At 34.1% G+C, this 12,968-nt stretch overlaps 1 protein-coding gene across 3 annotated transcripts in view; it reads left to right on the top strand.

Annotated features, from left to right (window-relative positions):
- The window catches only part of EXOC2 (exocyst complex component 2), a 132,442-nt gene that overhangs the window by 41,808 nt on the left and 77,666 nt on the right, over nucleotides 1-12,968 (top strand). For all 3 annotated transcript variants that reach the window (XM_074873226.1, XM_074873237.1, XM_074873246.1), the window contains 4 exons: nucleotides 5,402-5,482; nucleotides 9,348-9,493; nucleotides 9,600-9,681; nucleotides 10,174-10,276. In XM_074873226.1, coding sequence (XP_074729327.1) covers nucleotides 5,402-5,482; nucleotides 9,348-9,493; nucleotides 9,600-9,681; nucleotides 10,174-10,276 — 412 coding nt within the window. The remainder of the gene's footprint in view (nucleotides 1-5,401; nucleotides 5,483-9,347; nucleotides 9,494-9,599; nucleotides 9,682-10,173; nucleotides 10,277-12,968) is intronic.

The raw sequence follows: 12,968 nt of genomic DNA, 5'->3' as shown, positions 1-12,968 counted from the left end.
TCATGGCAGCTTTTAGCTACTGTGTGGCTGTCATGTTTTATGAATTTGTGTTTTTCAGGTATGTTAATTTTTTTGTTTACACTTGAAAAATAGTACAGCATCAAAAAGAAAGAAGATTAATTTTACAATTGCAGATTTCAAATAGCAAACACTGCAGTTGATTACAAGTGTCCAAAATATTACCTACGATTAAATTTGAGCCAGACTTGACCTACAAGCCATAAAATCAGCTTAATTTCATGTTACATCATTCCATTTTGTTTTCCATACCACTTACAAAGTACATGCAACATTTAAAAGCTGCTTTTATTTCTACCATTAGCTTTCATAGTTCTAGAAGGTTAGCACAGTGTTGGTAAAAAAAGACTAGCATTTCCCATACTCTAAAATTCTGCAGTAACTTGGCAAAGGCCTGGGTCCAGTCCCAGAATTTTTAGCGGAATTTATATTTAAGCAGAATATTAATCTGTGTTTTCCTGTCTATTTCTGAGATACTTGCCTAGAAATATCACACTTGCTATGTGTTGTTAGACTACAACTTTTGGTCTCTTATTTCCTTAAAATTTCCTCTCCTTGCACTGTGCTTTGATTTTTTTTTTTTTTGGTAACATTTTAAGTCTGTTAATTTTCTTTGATTTTTGCCATTGTGTTGGTTAAACAAACTTGAAACAGTAAATGCCTGAGAAACAAAACACAAAAAGGCAATTAAAGGAAATACTACATTTACTTCAATATTTTGTAATTTTTGCAATGTTTACCAAAATAAAGCCAAGTTTGCCATGCGATTTATAAAAATATCGAGAGGAAAAGAAACCAAACCAAAACAAACTTAGCAGTATTGACTAATGGCCATAGTACACAAACTTCAGGATTTTTAAGTTTTCATACTGTAATGTATTACTAGCTCTGTTCATAACATGCTGTCTTTATTGTTTTGCTCATTATATAGAGCTACGCACTCCTATTGAATCTATTCAGAAGAGGTTTTTTTACCCTACATAGGGGTGCTGTCCTCCACAATAGCCACCTTATGTTATGTTCAAATTACAAAAAATCATTAATCTTTCAATAAAGGAAACCAAACGCATTTTTATTCATGCATTGGCGTGAATCCTGGCAGCATGTTAACATGTGTCCTTCATCCCTACATTAATGTGTTTTGGTGCCAAGTTCTTTATAGTTACCACATTAGATCTTCAGAAATACTTTGAGTCAGTCTTTTCTTTTTTGTATGTTTTTTTCCCCCTCTTATTTTCTGCATCTGACTAAAAGGATTTGATTCATTTCAGGTGCTTTTTTTTAAAAAACATATTTCAAGATCTTCAGATATACCAAATGCATTTCTAGCTATGTAGATGGTAGAAAACGGTAGAAAAATGGTAGAAAACTTGCATCTATGTTGCTTTGAGCTGAGTTAGACTGAGGAAGTTTTGAGAATACCACTCTTGATGCCTGCCTATCTCAAAATATGTTTTAAAAATGTCTGAGTAAATCAAGAATGAATTTTGCAAGTCAAAAACTGCATGATCCTGGCAAGTGTGGTGTAATTTGTTAAATTTATGGCCAACTAGAAAATTATTGCCAAAACGAAAAGCATATCCTTCCTTAGATTAAGTAAAATTGTTTGCAACACAAGCAGCAATGATTTAATTGCAGTTTATTTTACTAAAAGGCCAGTACTGTGGCTTATTGGCCAGATTGAACTTTGCATGTGTTTTGACCAAAAGTAACAAGTTCTGAAGTACTTAGTCACTGTTTAGAGACTGTGAGCTCTAAATTTAAATCTTTTCACTGTTAATAGCTAGTATCTCACTGCAGTTCTGAAGTTTGCAAGCCTTTAAATATTCTGATTTAGCTGAGAAACATGAACACTTACTGGCAAAGATGATACCAAATACAGTTAACTTTCTGACCTTAGTTGAAGCATCTAGACCTAGCTTCTCCTCATCTTTATTGTGTGCTTCTTACAGTAAAGCTCCTCAGAATGGTAAACAGGCTCTCCTAGCTTTCCAGCTGCTGTTCCAACTTTTATAGTTTGTATCAGCTATATCCAGGGTAACTGGCAATTCAAGAAAGTCCTGTCCATCCCTTACTTCAGGCCTTCAAAGACTTAAAATTTTCTCCTTGCTGCTCTTACTGCAGCTAGTGAGGAGTTGAGGGTATGAAGTTGCATATGAAGGTTATCTTAACTGCTGGCTAATGTGAGAGGTGTAGGCTGGCTTTCCACCTGCCCTTGGCCATGTGCTCCTTCCTCTTCCCTTTATATTGTAGTGGTGTAGCTGGGGTAAGGTTTAGACAAGCTCACTGATCAATAAAGTCTCCTACTGAGTGAGTTTTCCAGCAAATCATCTCACTACAGCTGCCCTGCAGCTGTGTGATTGCTAGATCCAGCAAAAGAAATCATGTTGGTGCAAGAGGAGGGGGATTGTCCCAGACAGCACCATCTCACTGTTACATGGGGTTAGTACTCTAAGATAAAAGAGTAACTTGAGTGTCTCTAGATTCCTTCCAATCAGATTAGGTCTACAGATATTTTTCTTGACTGCATAAGGTTTTGCTTATCTAAACTTCTAACTCAGAGACTTTTTGTCTGGTCCCCATGGAAGGGACAGGTACTCAGCTTTTTGAAAACCAGTTGATACAAAGAAAGTAAACTTAGACTTTCTGATAAAGCATTTTTCATAACATTTTACACCATGAAAACGTAAAACTTTTTTTTGTAACTCAGCTTTGGTATACATATGAATGTACTTACTGCTAAATCTGAATAGGTGTAAAAATAGCTTCAGTACACAAAGTAAGTAGCACATTAAACATGTAGAAGGAAATATAGCAAATCCTATTGTCTGTACACAAAGTAATTTAGGTAGGTCTACGCTTTTTCAGTTTGTCCTAAAATATCTTATTTCAGGCAGTGGTCCCAAAATATCTTTTGGTTTATGCTACCAGTTACACATGTTTAATATGCCTTTATCAGTACTCCACAGTGCCTTCCACCTTTCTGGAACTTAATACCTTGTTTTATTTCTATTTTTTGCCCCATTGACATCATCTTCTCTGTCTGAGCACACCTATGAATTGGCTTAATGGGATAATTTCAACACCACTATTTTCAAACTAAGAATTTCAAATACTTTATGCTAAGCCACTAACTTCAACATTTTTCACACTGGTAGCGTTTATTTTCCATCCTCTAAAAGGAAAAGGAGGGAATAGTATTGCTATTGTATATTCTTACCTAAAGGGGATGATAAAGAGAACTTTGAAGATGATGTGTTTTAAAACTTTCAGGAACTGGTTAATGATCATGATACAATTTCTAAAGCTGCCTTCAGAATAAAAAACCTACAGTTCATGACTTGACATTTTTGAAAGTGCTAGCATGGTAAATCATGTTCTTTCAAAACTTCTTGTTCTGTACATTAAAGGAAGTCTTCATCATGTTTTACCTTTTGTTGCCAATATATGCGCTTTAATAGAGGTTTAGATGCTACAGTTCCGTTTTGGAAATTTAGGTGTGTCCCCTTCAGGAGTAACTTTATATTTAATTGGTCAGCAATTAATGATATGTAATAGATGGTTCCAAAATACTAAATTTTAAAAATTTCTGAGGCAATATATAACTTAGTTTTTTATCCACATCCATTTAGAAAGTATCTTTCAAAAATATGCTTCATAGACTGATTTCTAAATTGTAAATTAAAATTATTATACTTTCATGTGGTTCCAATAGCATTTGCAACATTTGATTTTAAACTGTTTATGTTGTGGTTGCTGTTCTGATGAACTTGCCTTTCAGTATGTAACATTAATTACAGTACAGTAATTGGCTGCCCCTGACTGGAACTGATGTATATAAGTGGAATAATATTATAATATCATTAGAACCTTTAATTTTTTTGTTATAAAATGGTAGTGGTATTCTTGTAGGTAAGTGGTGTACATATCATATATAAAATATGTGCCACAATTAACAACACACCATCTTTTAAGATAGACCTCTGTTCCTTAAAATATGCCAGAATCTGTTAGTTTTAGTTCACTTCATTTGTGTTGATTGTCTTAAGAAATATGGTGTCCTAAATCTAGATTTTTTTTTTCCTCTAATGATCTTAATAACAAAAATGAAGAGGTGCCTTTGCATTTTCAAGAAAGCAAAGCTTCCTGAAATTCTTTGCGTAGGATCAAGGGATTAAAGGGTCAAATTTAGATGTTTGAGAATAATGAAATTTTTTTCTCCCTTTTTTAAAAAAAAAATCTCACGCATACCGTTGTGGCCCTGCCCTGCACTGCCCTGCCCCCCTACCCCGGTGAACATTCCTCCTCTGAAGGAGGCTGGAGACTATCAAGGGCCATCCTGTTTCCGAATAGCCACCCTCTCTCACTGCTTAGGGTAGGACTGAGGCAATAGGGCTGCCTTACTACAGATGAAAAATGTTAAAGGAAAAGAATATTTTTAAATAATTGTTTTATATATGCTGTATGCATATATGCAGGAATACTACCTTTAAAAAAAAAAAAAAAAGGAAACACTGATCTGTGCAGGTTGTACTGAAGAGAGAAGAAGAGGGAAGGAGTATCTATACTCCATTCACTGTTCGTATTTCCAGAGTTGTATAGTGTAGTCAGGCTATGCTGGTAAATCTTTCCCTTCCTGAAAGAGAAATCATAATGAAACAGCAAATTAATGCTGATACTATGCATTTCCACATCCATTAGTTATACCATCTGGAAACAAGAATTGGGGCTTTTGGCATGTTAGGACAGGAAAAAAATAGCATCTTCACAAAAACAAAGCAAATTCCCCTCTGCACATTGTTTTGAGCAAAAGTATTGCAATGCTTCTGTGTAATGGTTAATGCAGTGTGTTGCTACAAGATACTCTTAAATTGCGTGTTTTGAGAGTGTATCTTCTTACAGATGAAAACAACTGGTGGGGGAATATTCTAGTACTTGATGGGGTCATCCACATTCCCCATGACTCTCTAACCTTTATTGGTAATTCCTCTTTGAGATCAGTATAAAAACTTTGCCTTACAAAGCAAAAGTATTTTGTGCTTAAATGATAGTTACTTTTCAAAATACTAATTTGAATTAACACCTGTACTACAAGATAGCTAATTGGGATTATGCTCTCCACTTTTTTTTTCTTGAGCATTACTGTCTTGTTTGAGAAGGTACAGGAAATCTGTGTCAAAGTAATGGTTAAAGTTCTGCAATGTCTGGCTCTATGCCCAGTCCTCCAATAGACTCTGCTGCCATGAAGCATGTTTGTATTTATGTCCAACAAGAAAAATAACACTTTATTTTTAATTTTAAAAATGTTTAAAAGTGTCACTTTGATGTAATCTATTCCCACCTATTAAAATGTTCTGCATTTTAACTAGACACTTTATTCCAGCAATCCATCAAAAACTGGAAGCCGATGGAACGGAAAAAGTAGAAGGATCCATGACGCAAAAACTGGAGAATGTACTGAACAGTAAGTTTTGTCCTTCCAGCAGCAACTATTACGGACTTTGGACTTTCTCACAGGCTTTAATATATTTCTAGGAATATGGTAGAAAGTAGAAAACAGTACAGTCTCTCTTGCCTTCTTCTGTTTGATGGTAATGATTTTAGGGTGTGATAGTCCACCTTTTAAAATAAGTAGCTTTTGCCATGATTTTCAGCAGCGTTTGTGATAACAGAGAATAAATGTCAAAATATAGATGCTCTAACGCACTTTAATTTTGGTGGTATCTCAATTTTGAGTGGGCAAAGAAGTCAGAGGGGCTATATGGATAGACAGAACTGTAGAAGGATGAGCAAAGCTAAATACCAGGATTTAAGAAGTTTGAGCAAAAGAGGCAAAAAAAACCCCAAATACAAGCTGTTTGCAATAACAAGGTCTATTACAGAACCTTTGTCACTGTGCTGCCATTTAGACTATTTGGAATTATCATTCTTTTTAGAACCTTTGAAAACCTGTCAGTACTTTCTTTTCTGTTTCTCTGTGTTAGCTGTAAGGTTGCATTGAGAGAGAGGGCTCGAATTTGCTGCAGTTTGGTATGTGTTTCATCAGATCAAAAAAGTTACTTTTTTTTAATTCTGGGACTTCTGCCAAGATAATTTTACTTTGTTTCATTGTGATTTTTTTCACAGAGGAAGGGATGTTTCCCTTAGTGCTGTATCAATAAGCAGGAATGACATGCAGATAGCTGACTCAGTGTTGGAAAGTCTGAGTGTGTTTTATGAAATCAAGAAAGTGACATGGAAGTTCACTGTTTTTCTTCTCTTGTATGAAGAAAGCAGTGACTGTATGTGTGTTTGTGTGGGGAGCACAAAGAAGGCAGGGGGTTTTGTGAACAGCTCTAGCTCTTTTCAGTAGAGATTCATTAATGCTTACAATAAAGGTGTGGGTTTGAACATTGTTATTCCTTCATCTTTTTGCCTGGAATGCAAAACCCAAAAATCACCAAAAAAACCCAAGAAAAAAAAATTCACACACACATACTATATAAAGGCTATAGTGTGTGCCTATTTGTGCAGAATATTTGATACATATAAGGTAGGAGAAAAAACCATTTGATGAAATCTGCCAGTGCAATCCTCGGTGCTCTGTAATTACGCCATGTCATGCACCAAGCACAGATTGGTCAGAGAGGACTTTCCCTTTGACAAAATTCTGTGACAGATTTTAAATAAAACAGCAAAAATTTAGGTCTGTGACATTTTCCTACACACACTAATATGAGGCAAATCTACCTATAATATATAATTGCTGTTTCATTTGATAAATGGTGTCTGAAATCTATGCACATAATGCAGACTGTCTTTTTTTAAGCTGGATCTGTAGAGGAACTTGTGCCAGGCACTTCAGAGTGGAATTAAGTTTGGCTCTGCTATGAAAAGAATTGGCCGCTTTTCCTCCTGATACTTTGCAAGTCATGATGGGTGGGAGGCAGGGAAGTAGGGATACAAGGATTTAAAAAGAGTAAATAATATTATGCAAAGTAGTTTAGGATCAAAGCTTTGTTTCTTGTCTGACCATTGAAAAGCTTCCATAATCCATGAGTAAGAGGGCCTGCTTTCAAAAATGACTTCAAACCTTTAGTTGAATTTTACATTTTTATGGACTGTAGGTGCATATTTTGAGAGACAATTGGTGTTGTGCGTTTGATTACAAACTCCTAAGAATAAGGATGTTTTCCACAGCATCTGAATGTATGTTAAGAGTGTGCCACATTATTGGATTGAAATGGCATGGGGTAGTAGAAGCACAATCTGGTGTTATAGGTAGAATTGTAAGTGTTTGGAGTTTTTTGCTAAATTGCCAAATTTAATTGCTAAACAAGCTATTAAATATATATTTATAAAAACATATGTTGTGCTTTAATGAGTTTCATGAAGAATTGTATCTTAAAGGAAGTCAATCAAATTATGTTATGTGGTGGTTTTGTCAGGCTCTGTGAAAGACAACTGTTGGATAACTAGAGCTTTATTTTGAGGTTAAAAATGTGCACACAGTAGATGAATTATCTATTTTGAAAACATAGTTAGTCAATATAGGACCTGAATCTTTATGCATGCATTATTTAGGTTTAGATTATCCATCAGTAATCAAGAGATAGATTGTTAATGTAGAAAGGATTTGGAGGGGTGAGGAGAGAAGAAATTTTACATTTTTTTAAAAAAATCTAAAAAGACAGGGCTGTTTTGCATGAAGTATTGAATTTTATTAGGACACTAATGAGTAATTTGACATATTTCAATTTCTGTGTAAACCAGAAAAATTGCCAATAGGAAAAAAAGTTAAATCATTTACTTGAATTGAGGATTTCTACAGCAAATTAATTCATAAAGAGATGAAGATGTGTAGTTTTAAACTAAAGGTGGAAATCACTGTGTTCTTCCTGCAGTCGTTAATGACCTTTTAAAAACATTTATATCAAATTTAAAAAAATGCTTTGTGGATATAACTTTAATTCCTAGATATAGTACATTGCTTCTTGACTGTTAAAAGAACGGACAAGAAACGTATGAATTCAAACAAAACAAATGTTACTTTCTAGAAGGATTTGAAAAAACAAGCATTTATTATAACCTCAAGAGAAAAATCATACTTTATCAGTGGTCTGTATTTAAATGTCCAGCTAGCTGTTTTCATTGTGCATTTCTCCTTAATGGATTAAAGTATTCTATGCTAAATAGTATGCAGTAGAAATAGCTATCCTGACAAAACTTTTTTTACATCAAGGCTTCAAAATTTCAACAGAGTTTAAACATTATTTAGATATAACAATTATTTTACAAAGACTACTTTTAACATGAGCAGGCCACCCACAGTGTTGACTAGAGAAAATGGCATGCAAGCCACCCAGCGAGACTGATGTAATTTTTTTTCATCTTTGCTTAAAGTATAGTCACTAGACCAGATAATGTAGAAACTTCTACATGCAACGATCAAAAAGGCTAAAACAGTTCCACTTTTTTTGGTTAATTAAAAATAAGTCATGAGGTGAAAAATGCAAATACTTGCATGTGATGTAAATCTTCACTACTATAAATGAAATTCTATTAATCTCTGTTAGGAAATAATCCCTATTACAAAACAGAATGTTTTTTAGTCTGGATAGAAAAGGTTTTAAGGCTATATTTAATCTATTTATTGAAGAATATTCACAGATAGTATAGAAACTTAATTGCATGAAGTTGTTGACCAAGGCTTGATCCTGTATGTAATGAAGCCAGTAAGACTCTTTTAATGCAATGTGAAGACAATTTGTATTCATTCTGTTAGTGACCAGCTAGTTTGACTTTCTTCGGTCATGTCTTTGTCTTTGACTTCATCATTGGCACTTTTAAGCGAGTTACTTAAATATCACATATTGTTAATAATTATTAAGACAACTTGAAAACAAAAAAATTGTTTGCAAAACCCAGGGATAACTGTTTTAGCTATGACATTAATTAACATAATGAAATTATACTTTTGTACAAAGAAAACTTTCTATGACTTTTTTCCATATCCTCAGATGCATAATTTAGTTGTAAAATGTAGATCTGGAGCCAAAGCAAACTATAAAATATCTGCAGCAAAGTTAAGCATTTGAAATAGGAAAGAGTGATTGTTTTTAATTGCACAGGGGTCTTACCACATTAAAATGCTAAGTGGTTCACTTTGAACTAGTATTTCATCAGTTATAAAATGTTAACACAGTTGAATAAAAAAATATAAAAATTTAACAGTAATTACTCATTTGTTCTAAAAAAACCTTGAATGTCTCATTAAAATGAGGAAAATCTGTATGTCATTTGAACCGATTACTTGCTCTACTTTCTTATTTTCACCCTTTTTAAAATAGGAGCCAGTAATACAGCAGATACCTTATTCCAAGAAGTGCTGGGTCGGAAGGACAAAGCTGATTCAACAAGAAACGCGCTTAATGTTCTTCAGCGTTTTAAATTTCTTTTCAACCTTCCTTTGAATATTGAAAGAAATATCCAGAAGGTATAATCCTTTAAAAATACTTCTCTATTTGCTGAAATTAGTCTGTTACCTTTTTCTTGACAAATATAAATTTTTTTTGTGGGGGTTTTGTTTTTGTTTTTTTAAGGGCGATTACGATGTGGTTATTAATGACTACGAAAAAGCCAAGTCACTCTTTGGAAAGACAGAGGTTCAAGTATTCAAAAAATGTAAGATACGAGTTCTGTTGTTTGCTTTTTTTTTTTAACTTAAAGGCTAAAAAGCACATAGTAGTCTAAAGAGCTTTATGTGGGTTTTATGTGGATCCTAATCCATAAAAATTATGGATTTGTAGGAACCAATTAAGCAATATTTCTGTCAAGTTTTCTGAGTGATACTACAAAATGTGAAATCACAGCCAATTTTATTTATTAGTATTTATTAAGGCTTGGTATTACTGGACATAAAGGTTGCAGTAATTAAAATGTGACTTCGGGTATCTTTCATTGGCATATTGTTGGAAAGACTTCAGAGTCCAATTTTCTGTTTTTTGTAAAGCTGTCATATACAAAATTTTCAGATGTGGCTTGTTATAAAATGAGTTATATTGATTTCCACATTAACTCCAGAAGTGTCGGATGCCCTAGGAAAAATAACATAATTTTCAGTTCATACCACTGCTGAAAGCTCACATTGGATTTATTTCCTCTCCCTGCTCCTAGATTATGCTGAAGTTGAAACCAGAATTGAAGCTTTAAGAGAACTTCTGTTGGATAAGCTGCTTGAAACTCCATCAACATTGCATGATCAGAAACGTTATATAAGGTAATCACTTTACTAGTGTCTTCATCAGACATATGGTGTTAGATGTGTATTTAAATCTGTTTCCTAAATAGCATAGTGACTATTTTTGCTATGGTTTAAATTTTAAAGCTGTAAGTAGAGTATTTTGGTGTTTTATGATCATATAAATAATGGCAATGGATTAGTACTTGATTGGTTATTGAGTGATTGAAAAAAAGGTTCTTGAATGAGAACAATTCAGTTCAGGATAACTGAGATTGAACTTAGTTTTTTAAAATCTTTAAGGCATGTCTAGATTCTGTTGCTTCTTCTAAACTATCATATTGCAAGTTACGTCTTAAATGATAACTCACAGGTTGCAGATCTCAAAATAGATTCCTTATTCTCTTACACTTCAGCTTGACTTGGTGTTGAAATGGAATCATCCTGAGTCAAATAATAGGGAGGTTTTAATCCATAATACTGTCATTTAAATTTGGGTTTGACTCTTTTACTACTCAGTCTAAATAATGTAGTTCCTTTATATTACATGAACATGAACCTGTTCCCCAGTTTTCACTGAAATTCCTAGATTTTCTGTCATTCACAATGCTGATGTCAAAGTCTGCTGTAAGCATACTAACATGAGCTGGTTGGTCCTTATTTTACTGGTAGACCTTAACCTGCTGTACAATCATGGAGCCAAACTTCAGAGTGCTCTGGAACATTTGATGGCTTTACTTAGAAAGCTTTTGAGTTTTGGATGTTACTAGGGCTCCTAGTGTAGCTTGACACTCTCAGTGCTTTTTTTCAGTTATGGCAAAAAATGTAGACCCCATGTGCTGTGTGAGAAGCATTCTTAAAATTCTGACACCTGCGTGAGGGCTTCGATGTTTTGTGTGCTCACCAGGCCCAGTCACTCAGGACAAAGTGTGGTATTGGTATCTTAGTTCCCTTTATGTTATGTTTAGTTTATGATGATGGTGACCAGTGTACTTTTTTGTAGAGTGCTTCTCATTCTTCTGGGTGTTATATGAATATTGCTTATTTATTGGAATTGCATTCTAAAGTGAGTTGTTAAGCATTTTGTGTCTCCGAAGAAGGCACTACTGTTTCCTTTCTATATCAGTCCTGAAAACCTTAAAGAGCAGCTGCTTTATGAAAGCTAAGTCTTATGACCTCTTCTAAGGATTCTTTGAAAGAATCAGAGTTGTATATGTGTTTGATTCTAGCATTTGATTTATCTTTTTTTTTTACTATTTTTCCAGCCCCTTACCTTGAAGTACTGAATCTTTTAAAATATCCCAGTCTACGTTAAAGCAGACTGTGTTAATGTAACTACCAAATGTATTCCACATGTAGAACAGTATAATGAAGGAGAGCAGGGAGTGGACAAATGTGGAGTAATTTAGTTCTAATGAATTAATAGAATCGCAGCATACGAAGTGATTAAATTAGTTTCACTACTCTAGATATGCTAATGTGGTTATAGTAGTGTAAATATTCTGGAGGCAAGGTGTGCAGACAGCTTTCTTCAGACCACTTCAGCTAAGAGGAAATGAATGAAAACCTAATTGTAAGATTATTTGCATAAAACCCGATATTTTTATGAAGTTTCTTCTTCCTTGATATGTTTGTTTTGTATGTCTCCAATGTCTAAGGCTGAGCAAGACCTGAAATACTGTGGTTTTCCCCCCTCAGCTATTCAATGTTTATCTTTATAATTAGGCTTCAATTCATATTTTTCTCTCATTTTATTACGGTATTTACACTGATAATTATATTATACTGTTCAGAAGCAGTTTACCATATCAATTAACAGCCAAGTAGATGTATTTTTTCCAAGACTGGTGGTAATTTTTTTTTCTTTATTTTGTGCCTAAGCAAAGACTGAAGTCCCACTTAACACTGAGGAAGGACTTGAGCTCATAATTTATAAATGTCACCCTGTCAAAATGGTTGGTTGTGTAATGTTCTCATCCATCCAACCAATCCTGCTTTGACAGTTTATTTTATGTTCAAGCACTACAGACTGTTCTCAAAGAAGACAGAATTTTGCAGCACAATCCTAATTAACATTAGGTATTTTTATAGTAATACAGCTTTTGTGAAGGAGTTAAACATTGCCTGCACTGCTTGAGATAATAAATTGGTGTACTTCACCTTGAGCATCCTGAATGTTTTAATCTGTCCTGAGTGTCATTAATGCTGAATATAATGGAGAGCATTAAATATTAGAGCAGCTACAGCTTTTTGAAAACGCGCTTTTGAAAGTACTGTTGTCAGATAGTCTTGAATGCCATACATTAGACTATATACTTCTGTGTTCTCTTCAAAATCACAACAGCTGGCTTCTAATACTCCTCTTTCCCTAAATACAGAGGGTGTTTTGCTTCTGTGTATTAGATGCCCCAATCTTTTTCATTATCTAACCCCCCCCCCTTTTTTTTTTTTCTTTCTTCAGACTGAGTGTGTACATCCTATTAAAAAAAAACAAAACAAAAACCCAAGACAAAAAACCCAAACTGGGAGCTTGGTCTACATTTGTTTGTGTGTGTGTGTGCTAAAATTAATAAGCTGCCAAAAAATAATTCCTTCTGTACTTGTTAAGGTTACATGATGATACAATCAGGATATATAAAGTGAGAAGAAAAATACCATATTTTATGTGCTTGAGATGTCATCACTGACTCCAAGTGAAACATGAAGTACTGAACTGCAACCTTGGCAGATA

Source organism: Strix uralensis, chromosome 1 (assembly GCF_047716275.1).
Source record: "Strix uralensis isolate ZFMK-TIS-50842 chromosome 1, bStrUra1, whole genome shotgun sequence".
Taxonomy (NCBI): Eukaryota; Metazoa; Chordata; class Aves; order Strigiformes; family Strigidae; genus Strix; species Strix uralensis.
The sequence above is the reverse complement of the archived record's forward strand: the minus strand, read 5'-3'. Positions and strand labels throughout refer to the sequence as shown.